Genomic DNA, 21,005 nt, shown 5'->3' with positions numbered 1-21,005 from the left:
TTTATAGGATTTGGGGGGGGGGGATTTCAGGGGGGTGGGGGCGGATTTGGGGCCCCCCTCCCCGCCCCCCTCCCCCCGCCGACACTAACAGTCTCGGGCTCTTTGTAGCGGGGGGGGGGGGGGGGGGGGGCTTATTTTATTGTATTATGATTTTTTTTTTATTATTATTAAACTTTTGGAGGCTAAAAGGAAGTGGGGGGGTTATGGGGGGGGCGTTCGCCCTATTGCGCATGCGCTGCGGGGGGGGGGGGGAGGTGGGCACAGCGCGCTGAGGCGCTTCCCCATTGGCTGCGTTCTCCGCCAATGGGCGGGCGGGGAGGGGCCGAGGTCCCGGGCACGCGGCGGCGCCCGCCAGTACCCGGATGTGGCGGCGATGGCTGGTTCCTCCGCCGAGATTAGCCTGGAGCGATTCCCCACACACCCCCCCCGCTTTGGAGGTAAAAAAAAAAATAATCTATTGTGATATATTAAAAAAAAAAAAAAATCCACCTTTCGTGAGGGAAAATCCACCTTTCTTGAGGTGAAATTTCCCTTTTCTGAGGTGAAATCCTCCTCGACGAGGTGAAAAAAATCCTCTTCCCTGAGGTAAAAATGCACATCTGTGAGGGAAAATTTGCCTTTCTTGAGGTAAAAAAGCCGTTTGCTGAAGTAAAGCCTTCCTCCCTGAGGTAAAACCCTCCTCTGCGAGGTAAAAATTACCTTTCCTGAGGTAAAAACGTTCTCTATGAGGCAAAATATACCTTCGCTGAGGTAAAAATGCACATCTGTGAGGTAAAATTTACCTTTCTTGAGGTAAAAAAGCCCTTTGCTGAAGTAAAGCCTTCCTCCCTGAGGTAAAACCCTCCTCTGCCAGGTGAAAGTTACCTTTCCTGAGGTAAAAACCTTCTCTATGAGGTAAAATATACCTTTCCTGAAGTCAAAAACCCCACTTTTTTGAGGTAAAATCCCCTCCCTAAGGTAAATCTCTTTTGAGGCGAAACCCTCCTCTGTGAGGTAAAATGTGTCTATCTTGAAGGTAAAGCCCCCATTCCCTGAGGTATTTCCTAAGGTAAACCCATCCTCCTTGAGGTAAAACTTTTTTTTTTTTGAAGTAAACCCTTCCCTTTTTCTGAGGCAAACCCTTTTTTCTGAGAAAAAAAACCCTTTTTTTGAGGCAATGCATTCTTTTTAGGAAGAAGATCTCCCATTTTTCAAGGCAACCCCCCCCCCCGCCTCCCTTTTTCGGAGGAAAAACCCCCCTTTTTTGAGGTAAACCTTTTTTTGGAGGGCAAAACTCCCCCCCCCCTTTTTTTTTTTTTTTTTTTTTTGAGGCAAAAGCCTTTTTTTTTTTTGAGGCAACCCCTCCCTTTTGTGAGGCAAATCCCCCCCCTTTTTTGAAGCACGCAATCCCCCCTCCCTCATTCTTCGGGAAAAACGCAAACGCACCTTTTTATATTTCGATGGAGAAAAAAAAGCCCTTTTTTTTTATTTTTATTTTTTTTATTTTTCCCCTGTGAGGCCGCCCCTCCTTGGCGGCGCCCCCCCGCTCTCCCCTTACACCCCGCCCACACAGGCCATCTCGTCCGCCAGCTCCTCCTCGGCCGGCGGCCGCAGCGGTTCCTCGTCGCTGTAGACGGCGGTGGAGGCCGGGGCCGGGGCCGGGGGCGGGTGGTGCCGGCGGCGGGTCAGCAGGTCGGCGGCCGCGCTCTCCATCTCGTCCATCGTCATGTCGCAGGCGTCGGCGATCTCCCGCTTGGCCACCGCCACGAACTTGGGGTCGCGGGCGAACAGCCCCAGCCCCTCCGAGATCAGCACCTGGGGACAAGGAGGGAAAGGGGGGGGACACGCGGTGCTGTCACCGGGGGCGGGGCGGGAGGTGGCGGCAGCGTGTGCGTGTGTCCCCGCTTCCCCATTCACTCACGGCTTCCACCAGGCTGTCGGCCGAGCCGCGGGCCAGCGCCTCCCCGGGGGCGCAGGGCCGCAGGCGGAGGGGGCCGGGGGCGCCGCGGTCCCCCAGGAACCAGCGGGAGAGCGGGGGGAGGCTCCCGCCGCCCCCCCCCGCCGCCGGCGGAGGGCCCCCTTCCACCAGGATGAGGGGCGCGTAGAGGACGTGGCTGCGGGCCGGGGGGGCGGTGGCCCAAGCCTGCGTGGAGCCCCCCAGGCGCCAGGTGTCGGAGCTGCTGTAGCCCTGCGGGGAGCGCTGGGTGTCACTGTGTGTGCGTGTGGAGGGTGAGACGCGTGTCCCCACCCGCTGTCCCCGCCGTGGCGGTACCTGGGGCCGGGCGGGGCCCGAGGGGTTGTAGGTGCCCGGGATGGGCTCGTCCTCGCAGCTGCCCTGGCGCCGCAGGCACTGGATGGTGAAGGAGGGCTTCCGGCCTGCGGCGGGACACGCCCCCTCCCCGTAAGCCACGCCCCGCAAGCCCCGCCCCTCCCCACAAACCCCGCCCACAACCATGTGCTCGCCCTGAGAGCCCCGCCCCTCCCCACAAGCCACGCCCCCTCCACAAACGCAATCTCTCTATAGGCCCCGCCCCTCCCCTAAGCCCCACCCCTCCATGCAAGCCCCGCCCCCTCCCCTCAGGCCCCGCCCCTACCGGCGGGGGTCGGGGGCAGGAGCCGGCGCCTCTTGAGCTGCTGCCCTTCCAGGGCGCCGTTGTGGAGGGCGAAGTGGCGGGGGGGCAGGGGCAGCGACCCCCCCCGCGGCCCCTCTCCCGCCCAGCGCGGGGGCTGGGGGGCAGGCAGGGTCCCCAGCCTGGGGGGGGGGGGAAATGACAAGAAGCCATTAGGGGACCCCAATGACACGGACCTCACCCACCCACCCCCCCCCCTCCAGGGGACAGGGCGTGGCGGTACCTGTCCCCACTCCAGCGGCGGCGGGGGGCTGGGCCCTCCGGCTCCTCTTCGTGGCTGCCGTCCCCTGGCTCCTCCCCGTCCTCGGGGGCGGGTGGCTCCTCCTGTCCCCCTTCCTCCGAGCGCCGCCTGCACACAGGGCCGTGGGGACCCCCACATTCCCCCCCCCACGCTGTTCCCCGTCCCCCCCTTGTCCCTCCCCTGTACCTGCTGCCCAGGCGGTGGGTGACGACGTGGGGAGGGGGCGTGGGGTCCTCCCCCTCGGTGGCGATGGGGCTGGTGGCCGGCGGGGGGCTGGGGGCAGAGCCATAGAGGGTCTCGGGGGGCTGCGAACAAAGGGGTGTGGCTGAGTGGGCGTGGTCTGATGCAGGGTGTGGCCGGTGGGCGTGTCCCGAGGTGGGTGGGGGTCGGGCCTTACCGCGTAGGTGAGATGTTCCTCCTCCTGGGGGGGGTCAGGGCCCTCCTCACCCTCCAGGTCGCAGCTCAGCGCCCGCCGCATCTCCGGGCCCAGCGCCTGCAGCGTCTGCAGCCCAGCCTGGGCAGGGGGGGCACAGGGACAAGTTGGGGGACAGTGACGAGGTGGGGGGGGGGGGAGGGGGAGGGTCACAACAGTGACACACACACACACACACACACCCCTTCCCTCCCCCACCCACCTGGAGCGCACACTCATTGCTGGGACCAGCGTTGGGGCCCAGCATCCCCCGCTCCTTCCGCCGCCGGAACTTGCGGAAATAATCCTGGATGAGGAAGGTGGCATAGAACTTGCCCACGGTGACCTCTTCCTCTGGTGGTGGTGGTGGTGGGGGGGGGGGGGGGGGGTGCGACAGCGTCAGGGGAGGGGACAGGGTGATGTCCCCACGGGGGCCAGGAAGGGACAGGGGCCAGCGGCTCACCCTCGGGCGGGGGGATGACCTCGTCCAGCAGCTTGGGCTTCGTCCGCTTCCAGATCTTCTTGATCACGGCGCGAAGCTCCTTGTTGGCCACATCCAAGTTCCCTGGTTGGGGACAGCAGGGCATTGGGGGTGGTGGTGGGGGGGGGATGCTGTCCCCACCTTGTCACCTCCCCCCCCCCCCCCGAGGGGGTGTCACCCACCCCAAAGTCCCAACCTTCTGTCTTGATCTTGAGGGAGGTGCGGACCAGGGCGAAGAGGGTGGCGTTGAAGGTGACGGTCCCGTCTGAGTTGAGTGGCATGTTCATGGCCACCAGGCGCTGGGAGGGGGGGAGAGAGACACACATTGGGGGGGGGACGGGACATGACACATGGATCTGGGTGTCCCCATGTCCCCCCCATGAGGCCCCTGGCTGACCTTGCAGGCCACGCGGTGGGGACAGAGCTTCCCGAAGCCCAGCGGGGGCTGGATGCGCCGCAGCAGCGTCACCACGTCCAGGTGCTTGATGCGGCCCCTGCAGCGGGTGGGTGGAGGTGACACCTGGGGGTGTGTGTCGTCGTCGTTGCCTGTGTGTCCCCCCCCCTCCCCCAGTTCCCCCCCCCCCCCAGCTGGGTGATGGTGACAGACCTGGCGGCGGGGTCGTACTCGGACCAGACGCGCTTGAACTCGTCCAGGTGGTGGGGGCCCAGGATGGACCAGTCGCGCGTCAGGTAGTCGAAGTTGTCCATGATGACGGCCACAAAGAGGTTGATGATCTGGGGAAAGGGGGGGGAGCCCCTCCCCCCAGGGGTGTTGCTATGGGGCAGGGCTGTTGCCGTGGGGCAGGGGCTCTTGCTGCAGGGTAGGGCTCTTGCTGTGGGGCAGAGCCTGTTGCTGTAGGGCAGGGCTGTTGCTATGGGGCACGATTCCTGCTACAGGGCAGGGCTGTTGCTGCGAGTCAGGCCTTTTGTGATAGGGCGGACTCTTGCTGTGGGGCAAGGCCCGAGTGGTGTTTTGGGGGCCCACCAGGGAGGTGGACCATGGTGCTGTGGGGCAGCACGGCCGTGGGGCTCACCAGGAAGGCGCAGAGCATGAAGAAGCTGATGAAGTAGACGATGGCAAAGTTGCTGCCGCAGGTGAACTCCTCGCCCGGCTCCGCGTCCGACTCCGGGTCGCAGCGTTTCCCCGGCAGGCTGGCCAGCATGATCTCCTGCCAGGCCTCCCCCGTGGCGCACCTGCGCCCCACAAATCCCCCTATAGCACCCCGCCACGCCCTATAGGGACCCTCTGGACCCTATAGGGCCCCTCTGCGTTCTCCCACCCCCCACCCCTGCCCCCCAACCCCTGGTGTGGTGGTCTCGGGCCGGGCCTCCCCTGAGAGGTGCCCTGCAGGGACTGGCAGAGCTCAGAAGGGCCCTATAGGAACCCCACGGGGGGGGGGCTACAGACACCATAGGGAGGCTGCGGGGAGGACCCTATAGGTATTCTATAGGCCCCCCTCAATCCCATAGGACCCCCCCCCCCCAGGCCCCATAGGCGGCCCCACCTGAAAAGCAGCAGCACGGCCTGGGGGAAGGTCTGGAAGTTGTTGTTGCGGTTGATCTGGGTCCCGTCCTGCAGCGCCACCTTCCCAAAGGTCTGGGGGAGGAGGAGGGGGACAGGTGACACGAAGGGGGGAGGGGACGACTGGTGACGTGGGGAGGGGACGGACACACACCCCCCCACTCTCGCAGGCGCCCCCCCCGCCCCCCCCCCCCGCCTCACCTGCATGCCGATGACGGCATAGATGAAGAAGATCATGGCGATGAGGAGGGCGACGTAGGGCAGGGCCTATGGGAGACGGAGAAGGGGGATGGCAAGTGTGTCCCCCCCCCCCGCACTGTGTCACCTCCACCATTGTGTGTGTGTGCCCCCCCCGCCCCCCCAGACCCACCTGGAAGGACTTGACGAAGGTCCAGAGCAGGGTGCGGATGCCCTCGCCCTTAGAGAGCAGCTTCACCAGCCGCATCACGCGGAAGAGGCGGAAAAAGGTGATGGAGATGCGGGAACTGTCCTCCGAGCTCTGCGGGGTGGGGGGGACACACACAGGGTGAGGGGGACCCCAAAACTCCTGTCCCCCCCCCAACCCCAGGACACCCCCGTACCTCACCAACGTGCCCCCCGTTCTGTCGCACGTAGGCATGAGCAACCACCGATGGACAACGGAGACGGACAGATGGACGTGAGGAACACAGACGCAGTGACCATGGAGGTGACACACATGGACATGGGGGACACATGACACACACCCCCCCCCCCCCCCCCAAAAAAAACCACCCCTCCCCACATCTTGGGGAGCCCCCCCCCCCGCCGAAACAAGGGAGGTTGGGGGGGTGACTCACGTTGACCTCGGTGACAGCGATGTCCACCACGCTGCCCACCACGATGAGCGCGTCAAAGGTGTTCCAGGCGTCGCAGAAGTAGTGCTGCGGGGAGGATGGGGGGGGGGGGGGGGCGGGGGGATGGTGAGGGCCCCCCCCTCCCCCACCACACCCCCCTCGCTTGTGCGACAGCCCCCCCCGCCCCAAGCGAGAAGCTCCTTCCTCCTGCAACCCCCCCCTCCTTGTGTAAGAACCCCCTTCCTCATGTGACACCCCCTCTCCCTGCGAGAACCCCTTCCCACCTTGTGCGACACCCCCCCCCCCAGTGTAAGAACCACCCCCCCGCCTCCTCCTTGTGCGACACCCGCCCCGCCCCCGGCAGGAGCCTACCCGCGGTTTGAAGGCGATGATCTTGAGCACCATCTCCACCGTGAAGAGCCCCGTGAACACCATGTTGAGCAGGTCCATCACGTAGTTGAAGGGCTTGGACTGCTCGTAGTGCTTTGGAGGGGGGGGGGGCGACACGACAACAATGGGGGGCGGGGGTCCTTACCTGCCCCCCTCGGTGTCCCCAAGTGTCCCCACGTCCCCCCAAGCCCCACCTGCACAGCCAGGGCGATGGTGTTGAGGAGGATGAGGACGAACATGATGTACTCGAAGGCGGTGGAGTTGACCATGGCCCAGACGCGGTACTGGGTGCGGTTCTTGGGGATGTAACGCCGCAGCGGCTGCGCCTTCAGCGCGTACTCCACGCACTGCCGCTGCGGGGACACGGAGGGCGGGGGGGGGCCATGGCACCGGGGACACCGCAGCCGGGGGGGGGGGGGGTGTGTGTGTGACAAGGTGACAACCCCAACCCCCTCCCTGACGTCACCTGGTTCTTGTCCAGCTCGCAGTTGCGGTACTCGCTCTCCCCCTGCGCCCGGAAGGTGATGATGACGAAGCCGACGAAGATGTTCATCATGAAGAAGGCGATGACGATGATGTAGACGATGAAGAAGATGGAGATCTCCACCCGGTAGTTGTAGATGGGGCCCTGATCCTCGGCGTTGGCGTCGATGGCCTTGTACAGCAGCCTGGGGGTGGAGGGGGGGGGACACACGGGGGTTGGGGGGGGGGGTCAGCGGGGTGTCCCCAGGGTGCGGTGGCACTGTCGTCCCCCCCCCAGCCCCCGCGGGGACTCACGCGGGCCAGCCCTCGAAGGTGGAGACGGTGAAGAGCGCCATCATCCCCGCCAGCACGTTGTCGAAGTTGAAGTCGCTGTTGTGCCACAGGCGCTCGCGCACCGAGGGGTGGGACACGTCCCCGTCCTTGTACACCAGGAAGGTGCCCCTGCGCCGGGGAGGGGACACACACACACACGGGTTGGGGACGGAGGGGACAGCACAGCTGGGGACACCGGCACAGCCCACGTCACCTGCACTCACACTCGGCCCACGCTCACTCTGGCGGCACGGCGCTTGCGCTCACGCTCAGGCCCCGCTCACACTCCCCCTCAGACGTGCTCTCCCCCTATCCGCCGTTGGCTCCCTCACCCCAGCCCTCACTCACACTCACACTCACACTCGGGGGGGGGGAATGTCGGGGCCGGGGGTGGGGAGTGTGGGGGGGGCAGGTACCCACTTGCACTCCCCCGGCGTGTGCTTGGCCTCGTCGGTGCAGCTGTAGAACTTGCCCTGGGGAACAGGGTGGGTCAGGGGGGGCCCGGCTCCTTGGGGCGGCGGGCCGGGGGGGATATTGGGCCCCCCCCCCCCCCATCTGGGGTTGGGGGCGGGGGGGTGTGTCAGGGCCCCCCCCCCCACCTTGAAGAGCTGGACCCCGATGCAAGCGAACATGAACTGCAGCAGCGTGGTGACGATCATGATGTTGCCGATGGTGCGGATGGCCACGAAGACGCACTGCACCACGTGCTGCGGGGACAGGGACGGGGACATGGGGACGCCGCGCCGTGGGCTGGGGACACGGGGACGGGGACATGGGGACTCTGCACTGTGGGCTGGGGACACGGGGACATGGGGACGCCGCACCGTGGGCTGGGGACACGGGGACGGGGACATGGGGACACCGCACCGTGGGCTGGGGACACTGCACCACAGGCTGCAGACACAGGGACAGGGACACGGGGACACTGCACTGCGAGCTGGGGACATGAGGACATGGGGACACCGCACCATGGGCTGGGGACACCAAGGACACCCTTGCCAGCAGAGACACCAGTGCTCCCAGTCCCATCACCCCAGCGACACCAGTAACACCCCGCACCACGTGCCCGGGCACCCCAGTGCCGCCAGTGCTCCCAGTGCCATCCGTATGGTCTGCAGCACGCCATAGGGCACTGCTGGGTGTCCCTCCCAGTGCTCCCAGTGCCACCAGTACAGCCTGCAGCACGCCACAGGGTGCTGCTGGGTGCCCCTCCCCCAGTGCTCCCAGCGCCTCCCAGCGCAGCACCTTGAGGCCCTTGGCGCGGTTGATGGCTCGCAGCGGCCGCAGGACGCGCAGCACCCGCAGGATCTTCACCACCGAGATGGCGCTGGAGCTGCCACGGGACACCAGTGCTCCCAGTAACGCTCCCAGTGGCCCCAGTGGCACTCCCAGTACCTCCCAGCGTCCCAGTAGCACTGCCAGTGGTCTTCCTGGAACCCGCCCAGTGGCCCCCCCAGCAGCGTTCCCAGTGCCCCCAGAGGCTATCCCAGTGCTCCCAGTGCCCCCAGAGGCTATCCTAGTGTTTCCCAGTGCCCCCAGACGCCATCCCAGTGCTCCCAGTACCTCCCAGTGTCCCCAGAGGATATGCCGGTGCTCCCAGTGGCCCCAGAGGCTATCCTAGTGTTTCCCAGTGCCCCCAGGGGCTATGCCAGTGTCTCCCACTAGCACTCCCAGTGCCTCCCAGTGGTGGTACTAGCACCTCCCAGTGCCTCCCAGCTCCCCCGCTGACACTCCCAGTGCCTCCCAGTGCCCCCAGGAACTCACTGGATGCCGAAGGAGATGAGGGAGACGCCGACCACCAGCAGGTCGAGGAGGTTGAACCAGTTGCGGCAGAAGGAGCCTTTGTGCAGGAAGGCGCCGAACGCCGTCATCTGGGGGGGTGGGGCAGAGGGGGTGAACCCCACCACCGGAGATCCGCCCCCCCTTCCCAGGGACCCCCCCAATCCTGCCCCCCCCGCCCCAAAACCCCTGTGTCCCCCCCACCACCACGTACCTTGAGCAGGATCTCCACGGTGAAGATGGAGGTGAAGGCGTAGTCGAAGTAGCCCAGGATCTGGGGGGGGCGGGGGGGGAAAACGGGTGACCCCGACACCCCCCAAGTCCCCCCCCCCGGCCCCCCCAAACCCCTGGGGTCCCCCCCAAACCCCCAGTTCCCTTCCGCCCCCCCCCAGGATCCCCCCAAACTGCCCCAAATCCCCCCCTTTCTACCCCTCACCGAGCGTCCCATGCCGCTACGCGTCCGTGTCCCCCCCCCCCCCCGCCCCACAGCCCCCTCCCTCCCAGTTTGTTCCAGTTCGCCCAGTCTCCCACGTGGTTGCGGGGCGAGTGGGCGCGGACGGGGTCCTCGGCGGCCAGCGAGACGCTGCTGAGGATGATGAAGACGAGGATGAGGTTGGTGAAGATGTGGTGGTGGATGAGGGCGTGGCACCGCACCCGCAGCCTGCGCCAGTGCTCCCAGTTACTCCCAGTCACTCCCAGTTAGTTACTCCCCTCTCCCTCCCAGTTCACTCCCCCAGCGCTCCCAGGTCCCCCTGCAGCTGGTTCCCCCGTTCCAGTTAGTCCCAGTTCTCTCCAGTTTCCCCTCGAGCGTCCCCAGTCCTCGCCGTGTGCTGTCCTCCCAGTCCCCTCGCCCCTCCAGTCCCAGTACTCCCAGTATCCCCAGTTTGTTTTCCCAGTCCCAGACCCGCCATGGCCCTCATTTCCCAGTCCCCCCAGTCTGTGTCCCCAGTCCCAGACCCCTCCACGTCCCTTGTGTCCCCAGTGCTCCCAGTCTCCCCAGTGTTCCCAGTCCCAGTCCTCCCAGTCTCCCCAGTCCTCCCAGTCCCTCCAGTCTCCCCAGTCCTGGTCCTCCCAGTCCCCCCAGCCCCAGCCCTCCAACTGCTCCTAGTGTCCCCAGTCCCAGACCCCTCCGTGGCCCTTGTGTCCCCAGTCCTCCCAGTCCCCCCACTGTCCCCGTCCCCAGTCCTCCCAGTCCCCCCAGCGTCCCTAGCCCCCCCCCTCCCAGTGCTCCCAGTCCCCCCAGTGTCCCCATCCCCAGTCCTCCCAGTCCCCCCAGTGCCCCCAGTCTCTCACGGGTTGGTGCTGCCCAGCAGGAAGAAGGCGCTGCCCTCGGGGATCGGCACCACCTTGGGTTTGGGGGGCTCCTCCAGGGCCTCCAGCCGGGCCCCCCCCAGACTGTCCCGCTCCCCCCCGGCCTCCTCGTCCCCTGCAAGGGACCCAGGCGTCCGGCTGCTGTCACACCCCCCCGCCCCCCCGCCATGGACCCCCCCGCCCCCCACCATGGGGGGGTGACACTCACCTTCCTCGCTCCCCTCCTCCTCTTCCTCCTCCTCCGGCTGCTCCCCTTCAACCTGGGGCGGGGGGGGAGTGTGAGAGGGCCGTGCACGCTTTGGCGGGGGTTGGGGGACGGATGTGCGAGGGCTGGGGGGGGACACGAGGGCCATGCACTCTCTGGGGGGGGGGGGGGGGGGTTGGCGTGCAAGGGTTGTGCACACTTAGCGGGGGACATGCAAGGGCTGGGGTGGGGGTGGGGGGGGGCGTGCAAGAGCTGGGGGCGGGGGGGCACACCCTGCTCACACTCACTTTCACGCTCACGTCCTGGCTCCCCGTGCCGGCTTCCACCTCCCCGGCCTTCTCCCTGTTTGGTTTTTTTTTGGGGGGGGGGGGGGGGGAGGTGTGGTCAGCCAGGGCACCCAGGCGTCCATGTGGCCCCCCCCCAGAGCACCCAGGTGTCCGGGTGGCCCCGTGTCGTCCGTCCGTCCCCCCCCCTCCCCCAAAAGGCACCCAGCGCTCACTTTTTCTCAGCCCCCGAGTTGATGTTGTCACCGTCGGCCAAGTTGTCGACGGCGATGGCCAAGAAGACGTTGAGGAGGATGTCTTGGGGTGGGGGGGGCAGGGGGAGGAAAGGCTTAACCAGTGCTCCCAGTGTCCTCCCAGTAGCCCCCCCAGTGTCCTCCCGGTATCCCCCCCAGTGTCCTCCCGGTACCCCCCCCTCTTGCTGGGTTCACTCCTGCTCCTGTCCCCCCCCAACACTCCACTTCTCATTCCCGCTGTCCCACACACCACCCCCCCCAGTTACGCCCCCCCCCCGTTCCCAGTCCCTCCCAGTGCTCCCAGTCTGCCCACGCACAGTTCCCGCAGATGAAGAGGATGACGAAGTAGACGCAGACGAGCATCCCGGGGAAGACGGGGCCACCGTAGGCCATGATCCCGTCGTACATCACCGCGTTCCAGTCCTCCCCTGTCAGGATCTGGAGGGATTTGGGGGGGGGGGGGGGGGCGGCACAGCCCCAAACACGGGGGTCACCCCAAAAACCTCACTGTGTCCCCCCTCCCCGCCCAGTACACCCCTCCCAGTGCTCCCAGTACACCGCCGCCTCCCGGCCCTCCTCCCTCGGGGTGCAGCGTTGCCCTGGAGCGACTACAGGACAGGGAGGGGATGTGTTTTGGGGGCGGGGGGGGGGCCTCATGGGTTTTGGGGTCCCCCAGGAGTTTTGGGGACCCCCCAGGGGTTTTGGGGGTCCCCCCTCTGGGTTTTGGGGACCCCCCAGGGGTTTTGGGGGTCCTCCATGGGCTTCAAGGTCCCCCACGAGTTTTGGGGCGCCCCACGGGTTTCAGGGTCTCCCCATGGGCTTCAAGGTCCCCCCCACAGGTTTTGGGGTCCCCCAGGGGTTTCAGGGTCCCCATCTGGGTTTTGGGGTGCCCCACACGTTTCGGGGAGCCCCATGGGTTTCAGGGACCCCCCATGGATTTTGGGGTCCCCCCGGGTTTTAGGGTCTCCCCATGGGCTTCAGGGTCTCCCCTGAGTTTTGGGGTCTCCCCGTGGGTTTCGGGGTCTCCCCGTGGGTTTCGGGGTCCCCTCCCAGGTTTTGGGGGTCCCCCCCCGCTCTGGATTTGGGGGTACCTGGAAGACGGTGAGCAGGGCCTGCGGGAAGGTGTCGAAGGTGCTGCGCTTGGTCTGGGTCTCGTCGAAGCTGAAGCGCCCGCCGAAGAGCTGCATGCCCAGCAGGGCGAAGATGATGATGAAGAGGAAGAGGAGCAGCAGGAGGGAGGCGATGGACTTCATGGAGTTCAAGAGGGAGCCCACCAGGTTGCTCAGCGACGCCCAGTGCCTACGGGACGCCGGGGTTACTGGGAGAACTGGGGAAGGACCTTCTGTAGAGCCAACCTGGGGCCGGGGAGGGGGGGTGGCGGAAGGGCTGCGGCGTCCCCCGCGTCCCCCCTCACCTGGTGACTTTAAAGACGCGGAGGAGGCGGACGCAGCGCAGGACGGAGATGCCCAGGGGTTCCATGGCCCCCCGCTCCACCAGCGCCGTTTCCAACACCCCCCCGCACACCACGAAACAGTCGAAGCGGTTGAAGAAGCTGGCGAAGTAACAGGCGGGCCCCAGCGCGTACAGCTTCAACACCATCTCGGCGGCAAACAGCGACAGCAGCACCTTGTTGGCGTAAGCTTGGAAGGAGGGGGGCATCCAGAAAATACTTTGAGAACCCCCCCCCCCCCAAAAAAAAAACCTGGGGGGTTTTGGCGGGGGGACGGGTCGTACCTTGGGTTTGGGTGAGCCAAGGGGGTTGGCCGTGGTGCTCGGAGGCGATGGTGAGGGTGTTGAGGAAGACCAAGAGGAGGACGGTCCAGTAGAAGGAGACGGATTTCACCGCCGCCCGGCACCGCCGGCGCCACAAGCGGTTCAGGCGGCGCAGGCGGCGCCTGGCGGGGGGCGGGGGGGAGGTGAGGGGGGGGGAAAGGGGGGGGGGGGCAGAATTCGGTGAAATTTTAGGAAATTTCAGCAAAAATTTGGCGAAAGTTTGGCAGAGAGAAGGGGAGGTGGTGGGGTGACAGAGAACCCCCATGAGGTGTGTGGTGGTGGGGGGTGGTTTGGGGGGGGGGAATGGGGGGGGGATTTTGGGGGGGCCCCCACTGTGCCCCCCCTCCCCTTTTTTGTTTTGTACCACCCCCCCCCCCCCCCGCAACTTTTCACCCCCACTCACCAGAATTTCGTCTTGGTAATTTTGCCCCTGGGGAAGGAAAAGTGTAAAGTTACCCCCAAAACTTGGGGGGGCAGATGATGGAGGGGGGGCCTTGTGGTTATGGGGGGGGCGGGGGGGGGAGGGAAACTGGGGGTCATTAGGGGGGCGCTTAGAGGGTCCCTGTGGCCTTGGCAGGGGGGTCCCAGATGGATTTGAGGTGCTGTAGGGGTCGGGTTTGGGTCCCGGGTGGGGGGGGGGGCCACAGGGATCTGGGAGGTACTGGGGGAGCCGGGGGGGCGCAGTGTCAGTTTTGGGGTGCTGGGAGGGGGGGCAGAGGGATCTGGGGGGGTCTCGGCATCAGTGTTGGGGTCTGGGGGGGGCTGAAGGGGGGGTGGGGCAAGGAGGAGCTGGGGGGCCACTGGGGAGGGCAAGGAGGGTCTTGGGGGGGCTGTGGCCCATGGGCTGGGCTGAGAAGATATTGGGGGGGCTCTGGGGGGGTCCCCCAGATTGTGGGGGATACTGGGGGCCATTGAGGGGGCAAGGAGGGTCATGGGGGGGGGGGCTGAGAAGGTTCTTGGGGACCTGGGAGGGGGGGTCCCAGGGGCTGTGGGGGGCGAGCAAGGAGGGTCTTGGGGGCTGCGGGGGGGTCTCAAGGGCTGTGGGGGATATCGGGGGGCCATGGGGGGGGGACACACGACTGAGAAAGATCATGGGGAGCTGGGGGGGGGGGGTCCCACGGTCAGTTTTGGTGTTACGGGGGGGTCCCAGGGATCTGTAGGAGGGATCCCAGGGACTATGGGAGATACTGGGGGTCTGGGGGGTGTCCGAGGGGCTGTGGGAGGGGCCATGGGGTGGGGGGTGGAGGGGAGAGGATGGTCTGAGGGAGATGGGGGGGGGGTCCCAGGGGCTACAAAGGGGGTCCCGCCCCCCCCCCCCCGCCGTTTCAGCGCTCACAGGCAGCGGTCGCAGGCGGTCGGCTGCGCCTCCTCCTCACCCACCGTCTCGGTGTTCACCGACGTCGTCTCGCTGCCGGGAAGGCTGGCTGGGGGCGGGAAGGGGGGGGGGGTGTGCGTGTGTGGGGCGCAGGGATCAAAGATCAGCGCCGTGGGGGGGGGGGGGGGGACGGACCCTGGCGTCTGGAGAAAAATTGGGGGGGGGGGTGGGGGGCACCCCAACATCGTGGGGACCCCGGGGTGGGGGTGGTTACCGTGGGTGTCGGTGGAGTGACTGGCGTGTCGCAGCCACTTCAGCCGTGGTTTCCTCTTGCCCATCAGGTCCTCGGCGGTCAGGCCTGAGAGGTGGGGGGGGGCCACAGAGGTTTTGGGGGGCCGAGGAGTTTTGAGGGGGGTCCCTGTGACCACCCCCCCCACCACCGCCCCCCCCCCCCCCAAAACTACCCGCTTACGGTGCTTCTCGTGTTCCCCCTCCTCCTCGTCGCCCTCCAGCTCGGCCTGGGTGATCCAGTCCATGTAGCCCCGGAGATCTTCCTCCAGTTGCTGCTTCTCCCTCAGCTTCTGGAAGTCTCCGCGCGCCTTGGCCTTCTCACGCTCCTTAGAGAACTCCCTTTGCAGGGGAGGGGGACACACACACACACGTGTGACACCCCCCACACACACACACACGCTAACGACACGCTAAGAACATGCTAACGGTGCCCTCACCCGCTCAGCACCCCCAGCACCAAGTTGAGGACGAAGAAGGAGCCGAAGATGACGAGGCTGACGAAGTAAATCCAGGGGAGCTCGTGGCCCATCGCGTCCTGCATCTGGGCGGGGGGGGAGGGGGCAAGTTTTGGGGTAACGCAGTGTTAAGGGGGGGTTTGGGGGCGAGGGGGGGCACCCCGAATCCACCCCTCAGCGGTGTGAGGGGTGATGCCAGCGATGCCCAGTCAGTCGGGTCCACCCCAGCGAGGATTTTGGGGGGCTCAGGGAGGGCGGGGGGGGGAGAATTTTGGTGGGTTCAAGGAGGGAAGGGGCGGGGGGGGGTGTAAGGATTTTGGGGGGGGCTAACAGATTTCAGGGGGGGGGCTAACCCAGTAGAGGATGTCAGTCCAGCTCTCCATGGTGATGCACTGGAAGGGTCCGCCCCAGCAAGGATTTTAAGGGGCTCGGGGGGGGGGGGGGGCGGTGAGGATTTGGGGGGGCTCAGGGAAGGAAGGGGGGGGGGCGTAAAGATTTTTGGGAGGGGGACTGTTAAGGATTTGAGGGGGGGGGGCTCACTCAGTAGAGGACGTCGGTCCAGCCCTCTATGGTGATGCACTGGAAGGGTCCGCCCCAGCGAGGATTTTAAGGAGCTCAGGTCGGGGGGGGGGCGTGTAAGGATTTTGGGGGGGCCCATGGGGGGGGGGGGGGGGGCGGGCCGTAAGGATTTGGCGGCGGGGGTGGCGGGGGGCGCTCACCCACTAGAGGACGTCGGTCCAGCCCTCCATGGTGATGAACTGGAAGGGTTCGCCCCAGCGAGGATTTTAAGGAGCTCGGGTCGGGGATTTTGGGGGGCCCATGGAGTGGGGGGGGGGGGGGGGGGCCGTAAGGATTTGGCGGGGGGGGGCGCTCACCCAGTAGAGGACGTCGGTCCAGCCCTCCATGGTGATGCACTGGAAGACGGTGAGCATGGCGAAGAAGAAGTTGTCGAAGTTGGTGATGCCGCCGTTGGGGCCCTCCCAGCGGCCCCGGCACTCGGTGTTGTTCTGCAGGCAGGCGCGGCCGTGGCCCGAAAACGCACACGGGGAGGGGTCGTCCTCCGACTCCAGATCTGAGAATGGGGGGGGGCGGGGGTGAGCACCCCCCCAAAATGGTGTTTAACACCCCCAAAGTGGGGTTTGGGGGCGTCAGTGGGGTGTTACGGGGGAGTGCCGGGAGGGGGGGGTTGCGGGATGCTGGTGTGCAGATGGACAGAGCAAGGCGGGGGGGTGAAAGGGGCTGGGGGGGGGGGGCAAAATTGGGGTGAGGGGGGACTGGGATCACTGAGGGGGGGGAAGTGGGTGATGGGTGGGGGGTTCAGGGGCTCTAAGGGGGGGTGGGCTCAGGGTTTGGGGGGCCCAAGGGCCCTCACTGGGGTGTCCTGCGTGCTGGGGGGGGGTCTCAGGGGCTTTGTTGGGGAGGGGGGGCATGTGCCCTTGCTGGGGTGTCACTGGGGGGGTCTCAGAGTGTTGGGGGGCCCCCAAGTGCCTTTGATCGGGGTCTTGGGTGCTTTGGGCGGGGGGGGGGGTCTCAGGGGGGGTGTATTAGGATTTGGGAGGAGTCTCAGGGTTTGTGGGGGACCCATATGCCCTTGCTGGGGTGTCACTGGGGGGGGTCTTGGGTGCTGGAGGGGGTCAGGGGCTCTAAGGGGGGGGCACAGGGTTAGGGGGGGTCCCAAGTACCCTTGCTGGGGGGTCTTGGGTGCTGGGTGTGTGGGGGGGGTGTGTCTCAAAGCCTCTAAGGGGGGTGTCTCAGGGACCTTGGGGGGCACAAATACCTTTGCTGGGGTGTTACTGGGGGGCCCTGGGTGCTGGTGGGGGTCTCTCAGGGGCCTTGAGGGGGTCTCAGGGTTTAGGAGGGGGCCCCAGTGCCCCCCCAGGAGTGTCACTGGGGGTATCCCAGAGCATAGGGCAGGGGGGGCGGGGGGCGGTCTCCCAAGTGCCTTTCACCGAGGGATCCGGACTCCTCAGGGGATCCCTGGGAGTGGGGGACACACGGTGGGCCCCCCCCCCCCCCCCCGCCAACTTACCGGATCCGATGAAGAAGCAGGTCTTGTGCATGCGGCCGATGAAGAGCTCGAGGCCGATGATGGCGTAGATGATGATGACGAAGAGGACGAGGAGGGCGATGTGGAGCAGCGGCACCATGGCCTTCATGATGGAGTTGAGGACGATGTGGAGGCCTGGGGGGAAGAGGAATGAGGGGGGGGGCTGACAGGAAGCTGGGGGCGCAAAACCCCATCATTCCCTACACCCCCACCCCCCCCCCAAAAAAAAACCCAAACCACCCCAATCTCACTGGGGACGCCGGAGACGAGGCGGAGGGGCCGGAGGACGCGGAAGGCACGCAGGGCTTTGACGTCGAAACCCCCGGTTTCCCGCTCATGTGGTGGGCTTCGCCCGGTTTGTGGGACACCTGCTCCAGGATGACGCTGAAGAGCCTGAGGGAGATTTGGGGAAGGGCGGGGGGGGGACGCTATTTGCACCCCCAACCCCCCCCCCCTTTACCCGTCCCCCCTTCCTCGGGGACAACTCCTCACCCCACGACGACGATGACGAAGTCGAGGAGGTTCCAGCCGTTGCGGATGTAGGCGCTGGGGTGCAGGACCAGCCCGTAGGCGATGATCTTCAGGAAGGTCTCCACCGTGAAGATGATGAGGAAGACGTACTCCACCTGCTCCTGGAGGGGGGACGAACTGGGGCAGTGGTGGGGGGGGGGGGACGACACGGACCCAGGCATCCAGGGATGCCCCGCCCCCATAATGACCCCCCAGGGGTTCGGTGGGTGGCCCAGAACCCCTTTCTCCCAGGGGACAAGGACATCTGGGGCCACCATCCACCCCTCTGGCCCACCACCCTTCCCAGCATCCCCTTCTCCTGGGGAACAAGGGACGGTGGCATTTGGGACCCCCCCGATACCCTTCCCAGCATCCCCTTCCCCGGGGGGACAAGGGACAGTGGCGTTTGGGACCCCCCCCCACACCCTTCCCACTGTCCCCTCCTCCTGGAGGGACAAGGACATCTGGGGCCACCACCCACCCTGGTGGCCCCTTCCCCTGGGGGACAAGGAACGGTGGCGTTTGGGACCCCCCCACATCCTTCCCGGTGTCTCTTTCCCCCGGGGGGGGGACACAGCATGGTGGCGTTTGGGGACACGCCCCCCCCCCCCCCAACCTTTCCCAGCACCATCTTTTCTCCTGGGGGACATGGGACGGTGGCGTTTGGGATCCCCCCACACCCTTCCCAGCGTCCCCTTCCCCTGGGGGACAAGGGATGGTGGTGTTTGAGACCCCCCCACACCCTGGACACCCCCCCCCCCCACCACCTTGCTTCCCAGCATCCCCTTCTCCCGGGACCCAGGCGTCCGGGGCGGCTAAACCTGGATTAGCGCCCACCCCGGCGCCGGGTAAGCGGCTTAAGGCAACGGCACACGCGTGTGCCAGGGGAACACGCGTGACGCAGGCTTCAGGGGACCCAGGCGTCCGGCCAGCCCCCTGCCACCCCACAGAGGCCCCCCCCCCGCCCTAAAAATGGCCAGGCACCCCCCCCGCCGTCACCCCACAGACCTCCCCCAACCCCCCCCCCCCCAAGGCGGGGAACTCCCACATTCCTGATTCCCTCTGGCAGCCAAAGCGGCTTCGTTAAGCGGGCGACTCGTTATCCCTTAACGAGCTAAACCAGCACCTGACTGGAACCAGTTAAGGACCAGTGAAGGCTGGGGGGGGGGGCCCCCCTTTTTTGGGGGGAGGTGGGGGTCCTCACCAGGTTGTGGTTGGCGGCGTTGGAGTCATCCTCAGGGAAGGGGATGTAGACCCCCAGGGCCACGCAGTTGGCGAAGATGGTGGCGAGGATGAGGATGTCAAAGGGCCTGGAATTAAGGAGGGGGGACACACAGGAGGTGTGGGGGGGGGCTGCCCCCCCCCAGTCTCCCCAGTCCCCCATTCCTAGGGTCTCATGGCTGACCCGTGTCTGTCCCCCACCCCCAAAACCAACTCACTTCCACTCGACGATGCTGATGGCCGCCCGGCGGATGGGGTTGTTGAGGCGGAGGCAGAAGAGGGCGCGGGGGGAGCGGTGGACCCCCCCGGTGCCCTGACCCTTGTGCTTGGGGTGGGGGGGACGCCGGTGACGCTGACCCGGGGGGGTCCCTCCGCCTGCCGGACCCCCGTTGCTTTCACCTACCGGCCACCCCAGGGGCTGTCCCATGGCTTCGGCGAAGGACGGCAGCCCCTTGGGGGGCCCTGGGGGTGGGGAGATAGTCAAGGACCCCCCCCAAACCCTCCTGGATCATCCCAAACCTTCCTGGACCCCCCCAGACCCTCCCAGACTGCCCCCCCCCCCCACAAGCCCTCCAACCCTGGGACCCCCTGGACACAGAGGGACCACCTATGAATACCCCCATCCCCCAGACTGGGGACTCCCCCATACTCTCAGGGACCCCCATATCTCATTGGGGACCCCCCGACTCCCCCCCTTCTTCCCAAGGGCCCCCATACTCCCTCCAAGACCCCCCCAAACCCTCTTGGACCCCCTCTCCCCAAAGTCCTCCAACGCTGGGACCCCCTGGACATACAGGGACCACCCCTGAACGCCCCCATCCCATCGACTGGGGACCCCCCCATACTCTTGGAAACCCCCGTATCTCCTTGGGACCCCCCCGAACCCCCCCACTTCTTCCCAAAGACCCCCATATCCCCTCCAAGACCCCCCCAAACCCTCCTGGACCCTCCCTCCCCAAAGCCCTCCAACTCCGGGACCCCCTGGACACACAGGCCCCCCCCCCCCGAAACGCTCACATCCCACAGACCAGTGACCCCCCCATACCCTCAGGGACCCCCCCCTTGAATCCCCACTTCTTCTCAGGGATCCCCATATCCCAAGACCCCCAAAACCTCCTGAACCCTCCTCCCCAAAACCCTCGAACCCCGGCACCCCCTGGACACACAGGGACCCCCCCCCCCCCCCGAATGCCCACGTCCCATGGACCAGGGACACACCCATACTCTCAGGGACCCCCCCCCGTAGTCTCAGGGACCCCACCCCCATATCTCATTGGGGACCCCCCCACCTTGAACCCCCACTTCTCCCCAAAGACCCCCATATCCCCCCAGACTCACCCTCTCCGTTCTCCTCCGACTCCGACATGGTGAGGGGCGTCCGGGGGTGTCGTTTCCGGAGCTCTGGGGGTACCTGTGGGGATTGGGGGGGGCTCAGGGGCTTATTTTAGGGGTGTCGGGTAGGATTGGGGTATTTTGAGGGTACCTATGGGGGTCCGTGGGGGAGTGTTTGGATAGTCTGAGGGACTTTCAAGGGGATTTGGGGGATCTGTTGGGGTTTGGGGGCATTTAGGGGATATACAGGGATATCTGAGGAGGGTGGGGGTATTGGGGGGGCGTTGGGGGATATTTAGGGGGAGGTGGGGGGGGGGTAAGGGGTGTTTAGGGGGTTCTGGGGTAGCTCCCAGGCCCTCCCCACGGCTCGTCCTGTGGCCCCCGGCTCATTACTGGTGGGAGATTAAGGGCTTAACGAGGGCGCGTGCCAGAGACGGGGAGGGCAGCGCTGCCCACGTGCCGGGGCACACGCGTGTGGATGGGGGGGACGGACGGACAGGGCCGCGACACGCGTGTACGTGGGGACACAGATGGGGGACACGCGTGTGAGAGGAAGGAGGAAGGGGCACGGGCGTGCGAGGGATGCGCCGCTGCCATTTCTTACCTAGGCTGCCCCTCACGCCCCCATGGGCGCCATTGCCTGCCTCTGTGAACCCAAGCAGCCGCCATTTACTCCTCAGCCTCCCCTCACGGGGCCGCTATTTGCCCCCTCACTGCCCCTTAAACCCCATAGACACCATTTTCCCCGTCATGATCACCATTCCTCTCCCATCGCCCCTTGAGCTCCATTCACCCTCACGGCTGCCGTTTTCCCCCTCGCAGCCCCTCAAACCCCACAGGTGCCATTTCCCCCTCAGCCGCCCCTCACAGGCACCATTTTACCCCCTCAACCACCCCTAGGAGCCCGCAGACACCATTTCTCCCCTCAGCCACCCGTCACAGGCACCACTTCCCTCCTCACAGGTGCTATTTCCTCCCCTCACC

At 66.1% G+C, this 21,005-nt stretch overlaps 1 protein-coding gene across 1 annotated transcript; it reads right to left on the bottom strand.

Moving 5' to 3' along the window:
• Positions 1-290: 290 nt before the first annotated feature.
• LOC141737112 (voltage-dependent L-type calcium channel subunit alpha-1D-like) lies at positions 291-20,740 on the bottom strand. The gene is given in 49 exon segments (XM_074571727.1): positions 291-1,794; positions 1,901-2,167; positions 2,252-2,355; positions 2,574-2,731; positions 2,833-2,958; positions 3,037-3,155; positions 3,248-3,364; positions 3,486-3,616; positions 3,726-3,827; positions 3,940-4,042; positions 4,141-4,237; positions 4,351-4,478; positions 4,778-4,937; positions 5,249-5,340; positions 5,467-5,532; positions 5,636-5,764; positions 6,084-6,167; positions 6,453-6,563; positions 6,665-6,823; positions 6,937-7,138; positions 7,248-7,394; positions 7,686-7,738; positions 7,865-7,972; positions 8,511-8,598; positions 9,030-9,136; positions 9,259-9,318; positions 9,576-9,705; positions 10,338-10,470; positions 10,564-10,615; positions 10,848-10,902; positions 11,060-11,141; positions 11,395-11,515; positions 12,169-12,376; positions 12,492-12,717; positions 12,812-12,972; positions 13,254-13,280; positions 14,187-14,274; positions 14,440-14,523; positions 14,638-14,795; positions 14,894-14,997; positions 15,787-15,983; positions 16,941-17,093; positions 17,210-17,281; positions 17,284-17,351; positions 17,451-17,590; positions 18,673-18,778; positions 18,908-19,151; positions 20,028-20,100; positions 20,626-20,740. Coding segments are annotated over 48 exon segments (5,916 nt in total). The 5' UTR covers positions 20,056-20,100; positions 20,626-20,740; the 3' UTR covers positions 291-1,533.
• Positions 20,741-21,005: the final 265 nt, after the last annotated feature.

Source organism: Larus michahellis, unplaced genomic scaffold, assembly GCF_964199755.1.
Source record: "Larus michahellis unplaced genomic scaffold, bLarMic1.1 SCAFFOLD_265, whole genome shotgun sequence".
NCBI classification, from domain to species: domain Eukaryota; kingdom Metazoa; phylum Chordata; class Aves; order Charadriiformes; family Laridae; genus Larus; species Larus michahellis.
The sequence above is the reverse complement of the archived record's forward strand: the minus strand, read 5'-3'. Positions and strand labels throughout refer to the sequence as shown.